We start from the raw sequence: 18185 nt of genomic DNA, 5'->3' as shown, positions 1-18185 counted from the left end.
AAGGCTTGTGTGCGACCTTCCCAGACGTTCTTCATGCACAGCACAGCTGAGGCCCCCAGCACTATATCCTGTGATGCACAGCTTCCTGAGTGGTTCTTCGGCAGTGTGGGAATCCTTTGTTTTGTGCTGCATGGACCTCCATTTGCACTTCCTTTGTCCCCATGCTGTGGGACTCCTGTGCGCGCTGCCTGGTCTTCTGAGGGCTCTCTGAGTTTCTGAGAGCCCCCTCTGCCTCCCCCTCCTGGGTAGAGGACACCAGGTCCCTCCTGGCTCCGGGCAACACCATTTTCCACTAACCGCGAGTTTTGCGTGTGCCAAGGCTTGTTGGCAGAATACAGTGACGCAAACCAGACTGTATTCATCCATCCGGCATGGGACATCTTCTGGCGCAATACTGACTTTGTCTTCTCACCGGTGGTTCCACTTTTGCACCTTCATCCTGGTTAGCAGGGGCTCCTGTTCTCCTCGGACTCTTCAGTACTTCTTGGACTTGGTCTCCTTCTTCCACAGGTCTTCAGGTCAAGGAATCCATCATTGGTGACTTGCAGTCTCTTCTGGTTCTTGCATTATCTTCTATCACAACTTCTAGTGTGTTTTAGGAAACTTGCTGCGTTTTACTGCTGCTTTCCTGGGCTCTGAGGTGGGGTACTTTACTTCCCTTTAGTGTTTTCTTACACTCCCAGAGCCCCTCTACACATTACACCTACCTAGGTGTGAAACCGACTTTCCACTATTTTAGTTTATGGTTTGTGTTCCCCCAGGCCCATTGCAACCTATGGTGATTTCCACTATTTGCTCTGTTTTCCTACTGTGTACTTACCTATTTCTGGTTACTAGTGTGTATATTGTGTGATTTACTTACCTCCTAAGGGAGTATAGCCTACAAAGTATTTTTGGTATTTTGTGACTAAAATGAAGTACCTTTTTTTGTCACACTGAGTATTGTCTTTCATGTGTGTAAGCACTGTGTGACTACAGTGGTATTGCAAGAGCTTTGCATGTCTCCTAGTTCAGACTTGGCTGCTCTGCCTACAGCTACCTCTGGACAGCCTGGCTTCTAGACACTGACTACATTTCATTGAAAATGGATAACTGGACCTGGAATAAGGTGTAAGTACCTTTGGTACCCAATACAAACTAGGCCAGCCTCCCACAGGAACCACTGGTGTCAATATTCACACAGCTCTGGGAATGTGTTGAGACACTCCACCTCCTGTTTCAGTTGGATCACTAATTGCATGGTTTTTAAATTTCTCAAATTTCCAATGTTACCTGCTTTAGTTTCCAACTTCAGCATTTTCTGTTGTAAGCTTTTGTTATTCTACTCTGCTCCACCCTCCCTCCATCGCCTTCACACTTGCATTCACCAAGGCACCACTGTATCATTTTCTATTGGCTGTGGTCCTCATATCCTGCAGCACATCATAAAGCAGAGGCTCACCATGGGTTAAGGAGGCCACTGCTTGTATAATGGTGTTTGGGAACTGGATTCAATAAAATAAAAAGGTTTGTCCCAAGCACCCATTCTGAAACCTGCTTTGTCTTCAGTGTATGAGCTGCACTAACTGATGCACTAAAAGCATACACATCCTCACCATGTACTCACCACGTAGAAGGAATGGCTGCCTCCCTTAAATACGCCCTGAAAATTAAATAAAAATCTTGAGAGGCATTTTCTATGGGCCATAAGCAGGACGTGGCTAGTCGTCAGAATCAGTGGTTAGTACAGTCACTTACAACTGGTGACACAAGTTCTCAGGTACCATTACAATTCAATTGGACAAGCAGCTGATTTTCAAGATGTAGAGAGTGATCTGTCAAGACTTACTTAATGAGGTGGTAGAGGGTTTGGAACTTGGGCACGTATTTGTACACTTAATTGCACTTAATTCAGCGTTAAGAAAGAGTCATATCATTAAGAATTAATAGGTCTCTACATTTACGAACGTGAGACAGTAAAAATATTAACACATACAAAAAAAGGTCTTACCATCTTCTGGGGTGAGGTACACATATAAATAATAATAATACATTTACTACATTCACAGGTTCACCAGTTGGGGGCTGCCAAACTGAGATACAGCGTAAGAGACTCTAGAACGGTAGTAATAAAAGAGCCAATTCAAATGGTTCTGGAATCTCAGAGAGTGGCCAATAGTATGCTAAGTCAATTTCCAGGTGTAGAGGTAAACTTCAGTGTTGCTCTGGAGCTGTGGATAGACAGATGCATGCTCTGGGCTGATAGTGGATGGGATAAGGAACTAGAGAAGCAGTTGCCAGTGTAAGTAGGAGACTGACAGTGAGCAGCAATATAAAGTGGTTGTGCATCTACAGATAGAAGGACACAAACACCTTCAGTGACTACCTAGAATATAAGGGATAAAGTACCCAATCCTATACATTATAAGGATACTGCAAGCCAAGGAGGAGTTCCGTGATCATGTAGCGGGACAAGGCTGAAGGACAGCTTTCTATCTTAAACTCAGACTCATGGTTGTTGTAGGAAAGTACCATCTTGCCTGGCATGTTACCCCCATTTTTCACTGTATATATGTTGTTTTAGTTGTATGTGTCACTGGGACCCTGGTAACCCAGGGCCCCAGTGCTCATAAGTGTGCCTGAATGTGTTACCTGTGTAGTGACTAACTGTCTCACTGAGGCTCTGCTAATCAGAACCTCAGTGGTTATGCTCTCTCATTTCTTTCCAAATTGTCACTGACAGGCTAGTGACCATTTTTACCAATTTACATTGGCTTACTGGAACACCCTTATAATTCCCTAGTATATGGTACTGAGGTACCCAGGGTATTGGGGTTCCAGGAGATCCCTATGGGCTGCAGCATTTCTTTTGCCACCCATAGGGAGCTCTGACAATTCTTACACAGGCCTGCCACTGCAGCCTGAGTGAAATAACGTCCACGTTATTTCACAGCCATTTTACACTGCACTTAAGTAACTTATAAGTCACCTATATGTCTAACCTTTACCTGGTAAAGGTTAGGTGCAAAGTTACTTAGTGTGAGGGCACCCTGGCACTAGCCAAGGTGCCCCCACATTGTTCAGAGCCAATTCCCTGAACTTTGTGAGTGCGGGGACACCATTACACGTGTGCACTACATATAGGTCACTACCTATATGTAGCTTCACAATGGTAACTCCTAATATGGCCATGTAACATGTCTATGATCATGGAATTGCCCCCTCTATGCCATCCTGGCATAGTTGGCACAATCCCATGATCCCAGTGGTCTGTAGCACAGACCCTGGTACTGCCAAACTGCCCTTCCTGGGGTTTCACTGCAGCTGCTGCTGCTGCCAACCCCTCAGACAGGCAGCTGCCCTCCTGGGGTCCAGCCAGGCCTGGCCCAGGATGGCAGAACAAAGAACTTCCTCTGAGAGAGGGTGTGACACCCTCTCCCTTTGGAAAATGGTGTGAAGGCAGGGGAGGAGTAGCCTCCCCCAGCCTCTGGAAATGCTTTGTTGGGCACAGATGTGCCCAATTCTGCATAAGCCAGTCTACACCGGTTCAGGGGACCCCTTAGCCCTGCTCTGGCGCGAAACTGGACAAAGGAAAGGGGAGTGACCACTCCCCTGACCTGCACCTCCCCTGGGAGGTGTCCAGAGCTCCTCCAGTGTGCTCCAGACCTCTGCCATCTTGGAAACAGAGGTGCTGCTGGCACACTGGACTGCTCTGAGTGGCCAGTGCCACCAGGTGACGTCAGAGACTCCTTCTGATAGGCTCCTTCAGGTGTTAGTAGCCTATCCTCTCTCCTAGGTAGCCAAACCCTCTTTTCTGGCTATTTAGGGTCTCTGTCTCTGGGGAAACTTCAGATAACGAATGCAAGAGCTCATCCGAGTTCCTCTGCATCTCTCTCTTCACCTTCTGATAAGGAATCGACTGCTGACCGCGCTGGAAGCCTGCAAACCTGCAACATAGTAGCAAAGACGACTACTGCAACTCTGTAACGCTGATCCTGCCGCCTTCTCGACTGTTTTCCTGCTTGTGCATGCTGTGGGGGTAGTCTGCCTCCTCTCTGCACCAGAAGCTCCGAAGAAATCTCCCGTGGGTCGACGGAATCTTCCCCCTGCAACCGCAGGCACCAAAAAGCTGCATTACCGGTCCCTTGGGTCTCCTCTCAGCACAACGAGCGAGGTCCCTCGAATCCAGCGACTCTGTCCAAGTGACCCCCACAGTCCAGTGACTCTTCAGTCCAAGTTTGGTGGAGGTAAGTCCTTGCCTCACCTCGCTGGGCTGCATTGCTGGGAACCGCGACTTTGCAGCTACTCCGGCCCCTGTGCACTTCCAACAGAAATCCTTTGTGCACAGCCAAGCCTGGGTCCACGGCACTCTAACCTGCATTGCACGACTTTCTAAGTTGGTCTCCGGCGAAGTGGGACTCCTTTGTGCAACTTCGGCGAGCACTGTTTCACGCATCCTCGTAGTGCCTGTTTCTGGCACTTCTCCGGGTACTACCTGCTTCAAAGAGGGTTCTTTGTCTTGCTCGACGTCCCCTCTCTCAGCTGGTCCAATTTGCGACCACCTGGTCCTTCCTGGGCCTCAGCAGCGTCCAAAAACGCTAACCGCATGATTTGCAGCTAGCAAGGCTTGTTGGCGATCTTTTGGCGGGAAAACACTTCTGCACGACTCTACACGGCAAGCGGGATCCGTCCACCAAAGGGGAAGTCTCTAGACTTTTTCGTTCCTGCAGAAACCTCAGCTTCTTCTGTCCAGTAGAAGCTTCTTTGCACCCACAGCTGGCATTTCCTGGGCATCTGCCCATCTCCGACTTGCTTGTGACTTTTGGACTTGGTCCCCTTGTTCCACAGGTACCCTAGATTGGAAATCCACAGTTGTTGCATTGCTGGTTTGTGTCTTTCCTGCATTATTCCTCTAACACGACTTCTTTGTCCTTAGGGGAACTTTAGTGCACTTTGCACTCACTTTTCAGGGTCTTGGGGAGGGTTATTTTTCTAACTCTCACTATTTTCTAATAGTCCCAGCGACCCTCTACAAGGTCACATAGGTTTGGGGTCCATTCGTGGTTCGCATTCCACTTTTGGAGTATATGGTTTGTGTTGCCCCTATCCCTATGTTTCCCCATTGCATCCTATTGTAACTATACATTGTTTGCACTGTTTTCTAAGACTATACTGCATATTTTTGCTATTGTGTATATATATCTTGTGTATATTTCCTATCCTCTCACTGAGGGTACACTCTAAGATACTTTGGCATATTGTCATAAAAATAAAGTACCTTTATTTTTAGTATAACTGTGTATTGTGTTTTCTTATGATATTGTGTATATGACACTAAGTGGTACTGTAGTAGCTTCACACGTCTCCTAGTTCAGCCTAAGCTGCTCTGCTAAGCTACCATTATCTATCAGCCTAAGCTGCTAGACACCCTATACACTAATAAGAGATAACTGGGCCTGGTGCAAGGTGCAAGTACCCCTTGGTACTCACTACAAGCCAGTCCAGCCTCCTACATTGGTTGTGCAGCGGTGGGATAAGTGCCTTGAGACTACTTACCACTCTTGTCATTGTACTTTTCATAAGAGAAAAATATACAAAACAAGGTCAGTGTATATACACATAGCCAAAAAGTTTTGCATTTCCTCTTTTCACTCTTTTCTAAGTGCTGAAAAGTACTTCTAACTTTCTAAAAAGTTCTAAAAAGTTTTACAAGTTTTTTTTCTCTGTCTTTCTAAAAGCTCTGACAAACTTTTTATCTTTTACTATCTCTTTAACTCTCTCTAAAAATGTCTGGCACAGGCCAAAATGTTGATCTGTCCAAACTTGCATATGATCACCTTAGCTGGAAAGGAGCAAGGAATCTCTGCATAGAGAGAGGTTTGAGTGTAGGGAAGAATCCTTCCTTAGAACTGTTAATTAACATGCTTAGAGTACAGGATAAGGCCATAAGTGCCCAATCTGGTGAAAAAGTAGCTAATGGTTCTCAATCTGATCCAGGGACTCCCCCAGGAAAAGATTCAGGAAAGAAACTTCCTAGCCTGCCCATTACTAGACAGTCTAGCATAGTTGGTAATGATGATGAGCCACACCATATAAATAGTGTTGTCTCACATCATAGCAAAAGCATTTATTCTCACCATACTGGTAGTAATGTTTCTGTTAGCCAAGCTGTTAGGGTGGCTTCTGTAAGGGACAGGTCTCCTTCTGTCCATTCTCACCATACTTCTGTTTCAAGGCATGTCCCTCCCACCCACCCTGATGACAGATTGTTAGAAAGGGAACTCAATAGATTGAGAGTGGAACAAACCAGACTGAAGCTCAAGAAGTAACAGCTGGATTTGGATAGACAGACTTTAGAAGTAGAGAAGGAGAGACAGAAACTGGGTTTAGAAACCCATGGTGGCAGCAGCAGTATTCCCCATAGTCATCCTGCAAAAGAGCATGATTCCAGGAATCTGCACAAGATAGTTCCCCCTTACAAGGAGGGGGATGACATTAACAAGTGGTTTGCTGCACTTGAGAGGGCCTGTGTTGTACAGGATGTCCCTCAAAGGCAGTGGGCTGCTATCCTATGGCTATCATTTAGTGGAAAAGGTAGGGATAGGCTCCTTACTGTGAAAGAAAATGATGCTAATAATTTCCAAGTTCTTAAGAATGCACTCCTGGATGGTTATGGCTTAACCACTGAACAGTACAGGATAAAGTTCAGAGAGACCAAAAAGGAGTCTTCACAAGACTGGGTTGATTTCATTGACCATTCAGTGAAGGCCTTGGAGGGGTGGTTACATGGCAGTAAGGTTACTGACTTTGAAAGCCTGTATAACTTGATCCTGAGAGAGCATATTCTTAATAATTGTGTGTCTGATTTGTTGCACCAGTACTTGGTGGACTCTGATCTGACCTCTCCCCAAGAATTGGGAAAGAAGGCAGACAAATGGGTCAGAACAAGAGTGAACAGAAAAGTTCATACAGGGGGTGACAAAGATGGCAACAAAAAGGAGGATGGTAAGTCTTCTGACAAGGGTGGGGACAAATCTAAAAATGAGTCTTCATCAGGCCCACAAAAACACTCTGGTGGGGGTGGTGGGCCCAAATCCTCTTTTAATCAGAACAAGGAAAAGAAACCATGGTGCTATTTATGTAAAATAAAAGGCCATTGGACAACAGATCCCAGTTGTCCAAAGAAAGGCACCAATGCTCCTACCACTACAACCCCTACTGCTACACCTAGTGTCCCTACTAATAGCAGTGGTGGTGGGAGCAAACCTACTAATAGCCAATCCAAGGGAGTAGCTGGGCTCACTATTGGTAACTTAGTTGGGGTTGGCCTTGTTAGGGAGGCCACAGAGGCTGTGTTAGTCTCTGAGGGGGCTATTGATTTAGCCACCTTAGTTGCTTGTCCCCTTAATATGGATAAGTACAAGCAGCTACCCCTAATAAATGGTGTTGAGGTTCAGGCCTACAGGGACACTGGTGCCAGTGTGACTATGGTCATAGAGAAACTGGTCCACCCTGAACAACACCTACTTGGTCACCAGTACCAAGTAACCGATGCTCACAACAACACACTTAGCCACCCCAAGGCTGTTGTTAATCTCAACTGGGGGGGGTTACTGGTCCAAAGAAAGTTGTGGTAGCTTCAGATTTACCTATAGACTGTCTATTAGGGAATGATTTGGAGACATCAGCTTGGTCAGATGTGGAGTTGGAGGCCCATGCAGCAATGCTGGGCATCCCAGGGCATATTTTTGCTTTGACAAGGGCTCAGGCCAAAAAGCAAAAAGGACAGGGAAGCTTGGATCCTGGAACAATGGACCAAGTGCTCCCTAAAGCTAGGGCTAGTAGAAGCAAACCACTTCCTACTATCCCTCCCTCTACAGTGGATTCAACTTCTGAGGAAGAAGAATTCCCTCCCTGTGCAGAACCTACACCAGAGGAGCTGGAAGCAGACACTGCTGAGCTTTTGGGTGAAGGGGGGCCTGCCAGAGAGGAGCTGAGTGTGGCACAGCAAACCTGTCCCACATTAGAGGGTCTCAGACAGCAAGCTGTCAAACAGGCTAATGGGGATGTCAGTGACTCTCACAGAGTTTACTGGGAGGACAACCTCTTGTACACTGAGCATAGGGATCCTAAACCTGGAGCTGCCAGGAGATTAGTGATTCCTCAGGAGTACAGAAAGTTCCTCCTAACCCTGGCACATGACATTCCCCTAGTTGGGCACCTGGGTCAAATGAAAACTTGGGACAGACTGGTTCCATTGTTTCATTGGCCTAGGATGTCTGAGGACACAAAGGAATTTTGTAAGTCCTGTGAAACCTGTCAAGCCAGTGGCAAGACAGGTGGCACCCCAAAGGCACCCCTTATCCCACTGCCTGTGGTTGGGGTTCCCTTTGAAAGGGTAGGGGTTGACATAGTTGGCCCCCTTGACCCTCCTACTGCTTCAGGCAATAGGTTTATCTTAGTGGTAGTGGACCATGCCACAAGATATCCTGAAGCTATTCCTTTAAGGACCACTACAGCACCTGCAGTGGCAAAGGCCCTCCTGGGAATATTTTCCAGGGTGGGCTTCCCAAAGGAAGTGGTATCAGACAGGGGAAGCAATTTCATGTCTGCATACTTAAAGGCCATGTGGAAGGAGTGTGGTGTAACGTACAAGTTCACAACACCCTATCATCCACAAACAAATGGACTGGTGGAGAGATTTAATAAAACTCTCAAAGGCATGATTATGGGTCTCCCTGAAAAACTCCGCTGGAGATGTAATATCCTTCTACCATGCCTCCTTTTTGCCTACAGGGAGGTACCCCAGAAAGGAGTGGGCTTCAGCCCCTTTGAACTTCTTTTTGGACACCCTGTTAGGGGTCCACTCACACTTGTAAAGGAGGGTTGGGAACAACCTTTAAAAGCTCCTAAGCAGGATATTGTGGATTATGTACTTGGCCTCAGATCAAGGATGGCTGAGTACATGAAAAAGGCCAGTAAAAACCTTCAGGCCAGCCAAGAGCTCCAGAAGCAATGGCATGATCAGAAGGCTGTTTTGGTTCAGTACCAACCAGGGCAGAAAGTATGGGTCTTGGAGCCTGTGGCCCCAAGAGCACTCCAAGATAAATGGAGTGGTCCCCACACAATTGTTGAAAAGAAGGGAGAAGTCACCTATTTAGTTGACTTAGGCACTGCCAGGAGTCCCCTTAGGGTGCTCCATGTCAACCGCCTGAAACCCTACTATGACAGGGCTGATCTCACCCTGCTCATGGCAACTGATGAGGGACAGGAAGAAGACAGTGATCCTCTACCTGATCTCTTCTCTTCCACAGAACAAGATGCTCTTGTGGAAGGTGTAGTTTTGGCTGATTGTCTTACTGCTGAGCAGAAAGACAATTGCATAAATCTCCTAGATCAATTCTCTGAACTCTTCTCTACTGTGCCAGGTACCACTTCTTGGTGTGAGCACACTATAGATACTGGAGACAGTTTACCTGTCAAAAGTAAGATCTATAGGCAGCCGGACCATGTCAGGGACTGCATAAAGCAAGAGGTCCAGAAAATGTTAGAACTAGGAGTGGTTGAGCACTCTGACAGTCCATGGGCTCCTCCTGTGGTACTGGTACCAAAACCCCATTCCAAAGATGGAAAGAAGGAAATGCGGTTTTGTGTAGACTATAGAGGTCTCAACTTGGTAACCAAAACTGATGCTCACCCTATACCCAGGGCAGATGAGCTCATAGATACACTGGCATCTGCCAAGTATCTAAGCACTTTTGATTTGACTGCAGGGTATTGGCAGATCAAATTGTCAGAAGATGCTAAACCTAAGACTGCATTTTCTACCATTGGAGGACATTACCAGTTTACTGTAATGCCTTTTGGTTTGAAAAATGCACCTGCCACTTTTCAGAGGTTGGTGAACACAGTCCTGCAAGGGCTGGAAGCTTTCAGTGCAGCATATCTGGACGATATAGCTGTCTTTAGCTCCAGCTGGGATGATCACCTGGTCCACCTATGGAAAGTTTTGGAGGCCCTGCAAAAGGCAGGCCTCACTATCAAGGCTTCAAAGTGCCAGATAGGGCAGGGTAAGGTGGTTTATCTGGGACACCTTGTTGGTGGGGAACAGATTGCACCACTTCAGGGGAAAATCCAAACTATTATTGATTGGGTTCCCCCTACCACTCAGACTCAGGTGAGAGCCTTCCTAGGCCTCACTGGGTATTACAGGAGGTTCATTAAGAACTATGGCTCCATTGCAGCCCCTCTTAATGACCTCACATCCAAGAAAATGCCTAAAAAGGTATTATGGACAGCAAACTGTCAGAAAGCTTTTGAGGAGCTGAAGCAGGCCATGTGCTCTGCACCTGTCCTGAAAAGCCCTTGTTACTCTAAAAAATTCTATGTCCAAACTGATGCATCTGAATTAGGAGTAGGGGCAGTCCTATCACAACTTAATTCTGAGGGCCAGGATCAACCTGTTGCTTTTATTAGTAGGAGGTTGACCCCTAGAGAAAAGCGTTGGTCTGCCATAGAGAGGGAGGCCTTTGCTGTGGTCTGGGCACTGAAGAAGTTGAGGCCATACCTGTTTGGCACTCACTTCATTGTTCAGACAGACCACAAACCTCTACTTTGGCTAAAACAAATGAAAGGTGAAAATCCTAAATTGTTGAGGTGGTCCATATCCCTACAGGGAATGGACTATACAGTGGAACATAGACCTGGGAGTAGCCACTCCAATGCAGATGGACTCTCCAGATATTTCCACTTAGACAATGAAGACTCATCAGGTCATGGCTAGTCTTATTGTCCTTCGTTTGGGGGGGGGGGTTGTGTAGGAAAGTACCATCTTGCCTGGCATGTTACCCCCATTTTTCACTGTATATATGTTGTTTTAGTTGTATGTGTCACTGGGACCCTGGTAACCCAGGGCCCCAGTGCTCATAAGTGTGCCTGAATGTGTTACCTGTGTAGTGACTAACTGTCTCACTGAGGCTCTGCTAATCAGAACCTCAGTGGTTATGCTCTCTCATTTCTTTCCAAATTGTCACTGACAGGCTAGTGACCATTTTTACCAATTTACATTGGCTTACTGGAACACCCTTATAATTCCCTAGTATATGGTACTGAGGTACCCAGGGTATTGGGGTTCCAGGAGATCCCTGTGGGCTGCAGCATTTCTTTTGCCACCCATAGGGAGCTCTGACAATTCTTACACAGGCCTGCCACTGCAGCCTGAGTGAAATAACGTCCACGTTATTTCACAGCCATTTTACACTGCACTTAAGTAACTTATAAGTCACCTATATGTCTAACCTTTACCTGGTAAAGGTTAGGTGCAAAGTTACTTAGTGTGAGGGCACCCTGGCACTAGCCAAGGTGCCCCCACATTGTTCATAGCCAATTCCCTGAACTTTGTGAGTGTGGGGACACCATTACACGCGTGCACTACATATAGGTCACTACCTATATGTAGCTTCACAATGGTAACTCCGAATATGGCCATGTAACATGTCTATGATCATGGAATTGCCCCCTCTATGCCATCCTGGCATAGTTGGCACAATCCCATGATCCCAGTGGTCTGTAGCACAGACCCTGGTACTGCCAAACTGCCCTTCCTGGGGTTTCACTGCAGCTGCTGCTGCTGCCAACCCCTCAGACAGGCAGCTGCCCTCCTGGGGTCCAGCCAGGCCTGGCCCAGGATGGCAGAACAAAGAACTTCCTCTGAGAGAGGGTGTGACACCCTCTCCCTTTGGAAAATGGTGTGAAGGCAGGGGAGGAGTAGCCTCCCCCAGCCTCTGGAAATGCTTTGTTGGGCACAGATGTGCCCAATTCTGCATAAGCCAGTCTACACCGGTTCAGGGGACCCCTTAGCCCTGCTCTGGCGCGAAACTGGACAAAGGAAAGGGGAGTGACCACTCCCCTGACCTGCACCTCCCCTGGGAGGTGTCCAGAGCTCCTCCAGTGTGCTCCAGACCTCTGCCATCTTGGAAACAGAGGTGCTGCTGGCACACTGGACTGCTCTGAGTGGCCAGTGCCACCAGGTGACGTCAGAGACTCCTTCTGATAGGCTCCTTCAGGTGTTAGTAGCCTATCCTCTCTCCTAGGTAGCCAAACCCTCTTTTCTGGCTATTTAGGGTCTCTGTCTCTGGGGAAACTTCAGATAACGAATGCAAGAGCTCATCCGAGTTCCTCTGCATCTCTCTCTTCACCTTCTGATAAGGAATCGACTGCTGACCGCGCTGGAAGCCTGCAAACCTGCAACATAGTAGCAAAGACGACTACTGCAACTCTGTAACGCTGATCCTGCCGCCTTCTCGACTGTTTTCCTGCTTGTGCATGCTGTGGGGGTAGTCTGCCTCCTCTCTGCACCAGAAGCTCCGAAGAAATCTCCCGTGGGTCGACGGAATCTTCCCCCTGCAACCGCAGGCACCAAAAAGCTGCATTACCGGTCCCTTGGGTCTCCTCTCAGCACGACGAGCGAGGTCCCTCGAATCCAGTGCCTCTGTCCAAGTGACCCCCACAGTCCAGTGGCTCTTCAGTCCAAGTTTGGTGGAGGTAAGTCCTTGCCTCACCTCGCTGGGCTGCATTGCTGGGAACCGCGACTTTGCAGCTACTCCGGACCATGTGCACTTCCGGCGGAAATCCTTTGTGCACAGCCAAGCCTGGGTCCACGGCACTCTAACCTGCATTGCACGACTTTCTAAGTTGGTCTCCGGCGACGTGGGACTCCTTTGTGCAACTTCAGCGAGCACTGTTTCACGCATCCTCTTAGTGCCTGTTTCTGGCACTTCTCCGGGTGCTACCTGCTTCAGGGAGGGCTCCTTGTCTTGCTCGACGTCTCTTCTCTCTGCTGGTCCAATTTGCGACCTCCTGGTCCCTCCTGGGCCTCAGCAGCGTCCAAAAACGCTATCCACACAATTTGCAGCTAGCAAGGCTTGTTGGCGTTCTTTCGGCGGGAAAACACTTTTGCACGACTCTCCATGGCGAGTGGGATCCGCCCACCAAAGGGGAAGTCTCTAGCCCTTTTCGTTCCTGCAGAAACCTCAGCTTCTTCTGTCCAGTAGAAGCTTCTTTGCACCCGCAGCTGGCATTTCCTGGGCATCTGCCCATCTCCGACTTGCTTGTGACTTTTGGGCTTGGTCCCCTTGTTCCACAGGTACCCTAGATTGGAAATCCACAGTTGTTGCATTGCTGGTTTGTGTCTTTCCTGCATTATTCCTCTAACACGACTTCTTTGTCCTTAGGGGAACTTTAGTGCACTTTGCACTCACTTTTCAGGGTCTTGGGGAGGGTTATTTTTCTAACTCTCACTATTTTCTAATAGTCCCAGCGACCCTCTACAAGGTCACATAGGTTTGGGGTCCATTCGTGGTTCGCATTCCACTTTTGGAGTATATGGTTTGTGTTGCCCCTATCCCTATGTTTCCCCATTGCATCCTATTGTACCTATACCTTGTTTGCACTGTTTTCTAAGACTATACTGCATATTTTTGCTATTGTGTATATATATCTTGTGTATATTTCCTATCCTCTCACTGAGGGTACACTCTAAGATACTTTGGCATATTGTCATAAAAATAAAGTACCTTTATTTTTAGTATAACTGTGTATTGTGTTTTCTTATGATATTGTGCATATGACACTAAGTGGTACTGTAGTAGCTTCACACGTCTCCTAGTTCAGCCTAAGCTGCTCTGCTAAGCTACCATTATCTATCAGCCTAAGCTGCTAGACACCCTATACACTAATAAGGGATAACTGGGCCTGGTGCAAGGTGCAAGTACCCCTTGGTACTCACTACAAGCCAGTCCAGCCTCCTACAGTTGTCTTGGTCAGAGTTTCTGTGTATCTAGTTGCATTATCTTCTTGCTCCACTAAATGAGGACTGAGCAGGTCTCAGTCACATGGTTCAAGCACCGGGCCTTACGCTCCTCACTTGCATTTTGGTTTCACTTCCTGAAATGTCTGCGTTCTTTAGGTTCTTCTGTGTGGCAGGAGAGCCAATCAGAAAACTATCATTCAGTGCCATTGTCCATCCCTATGTAGGGCGTGTGTGGGAGGAGTGTTTTATAAACAGGCACGGAGATAGGTTGGTTGTCCAGTTTGAGAGCCTGCACGACTCTGTGCCTTCAGCCTTTTATTAACCTGATGACTTGGCAGGTGCCCATAAGGGAAAACATGAGGGATATACCGGGTCAACCTTCCCTTGGGACATAATACAGGTACAACTCTTACTCAAGGGTGCAATGTTTGATCGGATACAAAACGGCATTGTCCAGAGGCACACCTGAACTGTTTATAAGCATCTATGTACAAGTAAGAGGTGCAAAAATATGACTTGTGAAAGCAACTCCCAGTTGTAGATTCACACAATCAGGAATCAGGATTTTAATTTTGCAAATGCGGTTTGCTCACAAGGAAATTTCACCGAAATGATGGCATTTCAGTGTGTAAATCCATTGCTATAATCTGACCCTTGGCAAGTCCACGGAGGGTAAATATACGACACCTCATGATCAATCGAAAAGCTAGAATTTTGCGGACCACCTGAGTTAGGCAACTTTTTCTCTTTTCCTGCCTCTAGGTCTCTCCACTGGAGCCGGCTGCTATGGAGATGTCAAGAAGATTGACACAAGTGGGGCTAGTTGTGCAACCGCAAAGCAAGACAGGCTGAAGTATTGTGGTAGGTACCATTTAATTCCCGAAGAGCATAAACCAACAAACACGTGTTTTACCTCCTTTGCAAATCCTTTTAGTCTGCACATCTGCCAGGGTTATAAAGTAGTCACTAAATTCGTCCGACTATGTATTTAACAGATCTAGCATAAATCTTTAAAATCATTTTTTTAAATCACTACAGACAACTTTGCCTGCTGTATAAATCACCTTCACAGTTTGCACAGAGAACCTTACACCACAAAAAATGGGCATATTTATGAGGCCCCTAGCACCACCTTGCGTCACATTTGTATAATTTATTTTATGCAAATGTGGCGTTAAGGTGGCATTTCCCACACACCATATTTACAAAGTGGTGGAATGCAAGCATTGTGCCACCTTGTAAAACCTTGGGCCACATTATGCCTGTGCCAGGAATAATGTATGCAAGGCGGCGTTCCCACCCAGGGAGGCCCAGAAAAATGGTGCAGTGAAATGGACTACATTTTACTGCTCCATTTTAGTATCATTATTAACGCCTGCCTAAGGTGTTAAGAAGACGCTCCCATTGAAAACAATGGGTCTCCCTGTACTTTGCTGCATTAGCAAATCCAGCAAAGCACCACATTAGTGCCATAAATTATGATGCTAATATGTACACAACCGCCATGGTGCGCTGTATTGTAAATACGTCGCACACATGGTGTTGTTAGGGGGACATAATGGGGCGCTAGAAAAGTGGTGCAGCATGAAATATGCACCACTTTTCCATAAATATGCCCCATAGTCCTGAAATGCTTGAAATGGCATTTCAATAACCAGATCCTTTCATCTCAAGTATGCACAATCACCTGTACGATCAAGTACCAAAGAGTCACATGAAACATATAAAGCACTAACCTGGAGCTAGACGTGGGAGCCAGTGATGTGCATAATCAGCCTTGAATGTTTGTTCCTATTGCATATGCGAAATACCACCAGGAAGTTCTGGGAGAAGGCAATGGCCAAGCAGGTTTTTGGTCAAAAACCGCTGAGCAGACCCCAGGATGTGAGGCTCCAGGCACGAGTAAAATGAGGAAGGTGTGCAAAGTGAAAATTTAAACTTGTAGGAGGAGCAACACAAGGCAGAAGTGCAAAGCCCAGAGGTAAAGTTCTAGGAAGGAACAAAGTGAGGCAGGTGTGCAAAGTCCAGATGTACATACCTAGGAAGAAGCAACTCTAAGCAGTCGAGTAAGGTCCAGATGTAAGGTTCTAAGCTCTAGGCAGAAACAAAGCAAGGCAGGTGTTCAAAAGCTCAGATGTAGAGTTCTAGGAAAGAGCAAAACAATGCAGGTGTGCAAAGCACAGACGTAATGTTTTATGCAGGAGCAAAGCACAGCAGGCATGCAAAGTCCAGATTTAAGGTTCTAGGCAGGAGCAAAGCAAAGCAAGGGGTCCAAAGACCAGATGCAAAGTTCTAGTTGGGAGCAAAACAAAACAGGGGTGCGAAGTCCGGATGCAATTTCTATGCAGGAGCTAAGCAAGGAATGTATCCAATGCTCAAATATAAGGTTCTAGAAGGGAGCAACACAAGGTTGGTGTGAAGAGAGCAGATGTAAGGTTCTATGCAGGAGCAAAGCAATACAGGCGTGCAAAGCCCAATTGTAAGGTTCTAGGTAGGAGAAAAGCAAAGAAGATGTGCAAAGTCTAAATGTAAGGTTATAAGCAGGAGAAAAGCAAAGCAGCTGAGCAGCAGCATTCCTTGAAGGATGATGGAATGTCTAAGGTGACGCCCCGGTGGCATCAGGTGAACCTACTGTAAAGGCAACAGCTGCTGACCCAAAGTGTTTTTTTAAGGTGACTTGAAAATCCTGGATTTCCACTACTCTAAAACAGTTAGGGACATATTTATAATTTTTTTCATGAAACGTAGCAAGACACCTTGCTGCGCTTCGTGAATGGGAGAGGATAGGACTGCGCCATATCTATCAAGATATTACCCATTCCTGGTTTCTCCTTGCACTGGAGCACTTTTGGCTGCCTAGCGCCAATGCAGGCACCCTTGTGCCATGGTGCAAGGGTGCCCGCGTTGCATGCAGGATTGTTTTTGTGCAAGAACAGACACCTCCCTGAACAAAAACAATAATTTGAGGCATGTTCCTCTTTCTATGTGTGCTGCAGAATGGAGCACTTGTAGAAAGAGGAAAAAGAAGGAGAAATAAAAAACTTCTCATACCGACTCCACAGGGAAGGCGTCGCATTTTGGTTCATTTCCAGGTTCACCAGTGTTTGTAAATCTGGCAATGTGCCAAAATCCATGGGTGGATGTGTGGGAACACATATGATCCATCCATGGAATGCCTCCCTGGGGCAGAGTAATACAAGGCAGCGAATGCACCAAGGTCATTAGAATCGGGAAATAACTTTTCGAGATATTAATTTTTATATGTTTCAAAAGTTGACACTGCAATTTCTGGAGCAGTAATGTTATCCTATGGGGAAAACATATATTGTATTTGGGCACTTGTCAGCGACTTACAGGACTGTTCTGTGGGACTTGAGGTGAGTGGGGGACAAAGTCCAAGGCCACACCAAGTCATGTTGAGGGGCTTTGGGGCTTTCAGGTGCAGAGGTGTGTTACGGCGTTGAGTGTTACATTCACTTCATTGGCGATCAGTCACATTAGAAAGAGGTTGCAAGCAGGGACTGGTGGCCAGTCCAGGGGAACCCACAGAGGGGCTCGACCATTGAGATGCTCGGGCACATAGAGACACCATTGGTCAACTTCTCCTTAGGCTGGGGGGCTCGGGTACAGTGGTGTGTTTTGGCATCAGGTTTGCACGCTGGATCCATGTGCAGTTGGAGGGGGGCCTGCAGAAAGAGGCTGCAGGTGGCAACCGGAAGTCCATTCTGGCCAGACCCAAGGATGGGCTCAGCTCTTGTGGGTCTCAGGACTACATGTGCACCGTCACCACCCTCAAACTGAGGCTGTGGGGCGCAGGTGCAGAGGCACTTTGAGATATCGGGTGGTGGCAGTTGGGGACCCACTCTTTGTCTTGGGGGGTAGGAAAATCAGCTGGGCCACTCTTGATGTGGGTCTCACTGCCGTTAAAGTCCCTCAATGTGCAGGTTGGCTTTCCTCAGTGTTGGTGCCCAGACTGGCACAACAAGCCTTGGCTGCTGCAAGGGGTCTGGTACCCCAGGTGTTGGTGCTGTGCAGCTCCGATCTGTCCTGGCATTCCCTTCACTTGGAGGGAGGACAGATCTGACCTGTAGGAGCACAGTGACCTCTTCCTGGGAAGCTGCTGCATTGGTAGCCCCCGTAAGCAGCAGGATGGTGAACTTGACCTTGCTTCTTTGGTGCCTGTGGCTGCAAGGAAGTAGCTCCTCTACTGCAAAGGAGATTCTCTGGCAATTGGCAAAGCCCTAGCAGCTCTCCGGGTTTCTTGGAGTCTGCATGGCGACAGGACAAGTCGTTTCTTCCACAATTGTCCGGAGAAGTAGGCAGGCTGGCAGGGTTGGCCTAAAGTCAGCTGTTGGTCCTCTGTTCTCTGGTCAGCACTCTTCTTCGTCCATTACTT

General features: G+C 47.3%; 1 protein-coding gene across 2 annotated transcripts in view; it reads left to right on the top strand.

Annotated features, from left to right (window-relative positions):
• The window catches only part of LOC138250026 (lysozyme g-like), a 144999-nt gene that overhangs the window by 108190 nt on the left and 18624 nt on the right, over nt 1-18185 (top strand). For both annotated transcript variants that reach the window (XM_069204383.1, XM_069204382.1), the window contains exon 3: nt 14552-14650. In XM_069204383.1, coding sequence (XP_069060484.1) covers nt 14552-14650 — 99 coding nt within the window. The remainder of the gene's footprint in view (nt 1-14551; nt 14651-18185) is intronic.

The sequence above is a fragment of the Pleurodeles waltl genome, chromosome 8 (assembly GCF_031143425.1).
Source record: "Pleurodeles waltl isolate 20211129_DDA chromosome 8, aPleWal1.hap1.20221129, whole genome shotgun sequence".
In the NCBI taxonomy this organism is placed as follows: Eukaryota; Metazoa; Chordata; class Amphibia; order Caudata; family Salamandridae; genus Pleurodeles; species Pleurodeles waltl.
Note: the sequence above shows the minus strand (reverse complement) of the source record. Positions and strands in the feature narration are given on the sequence as shown.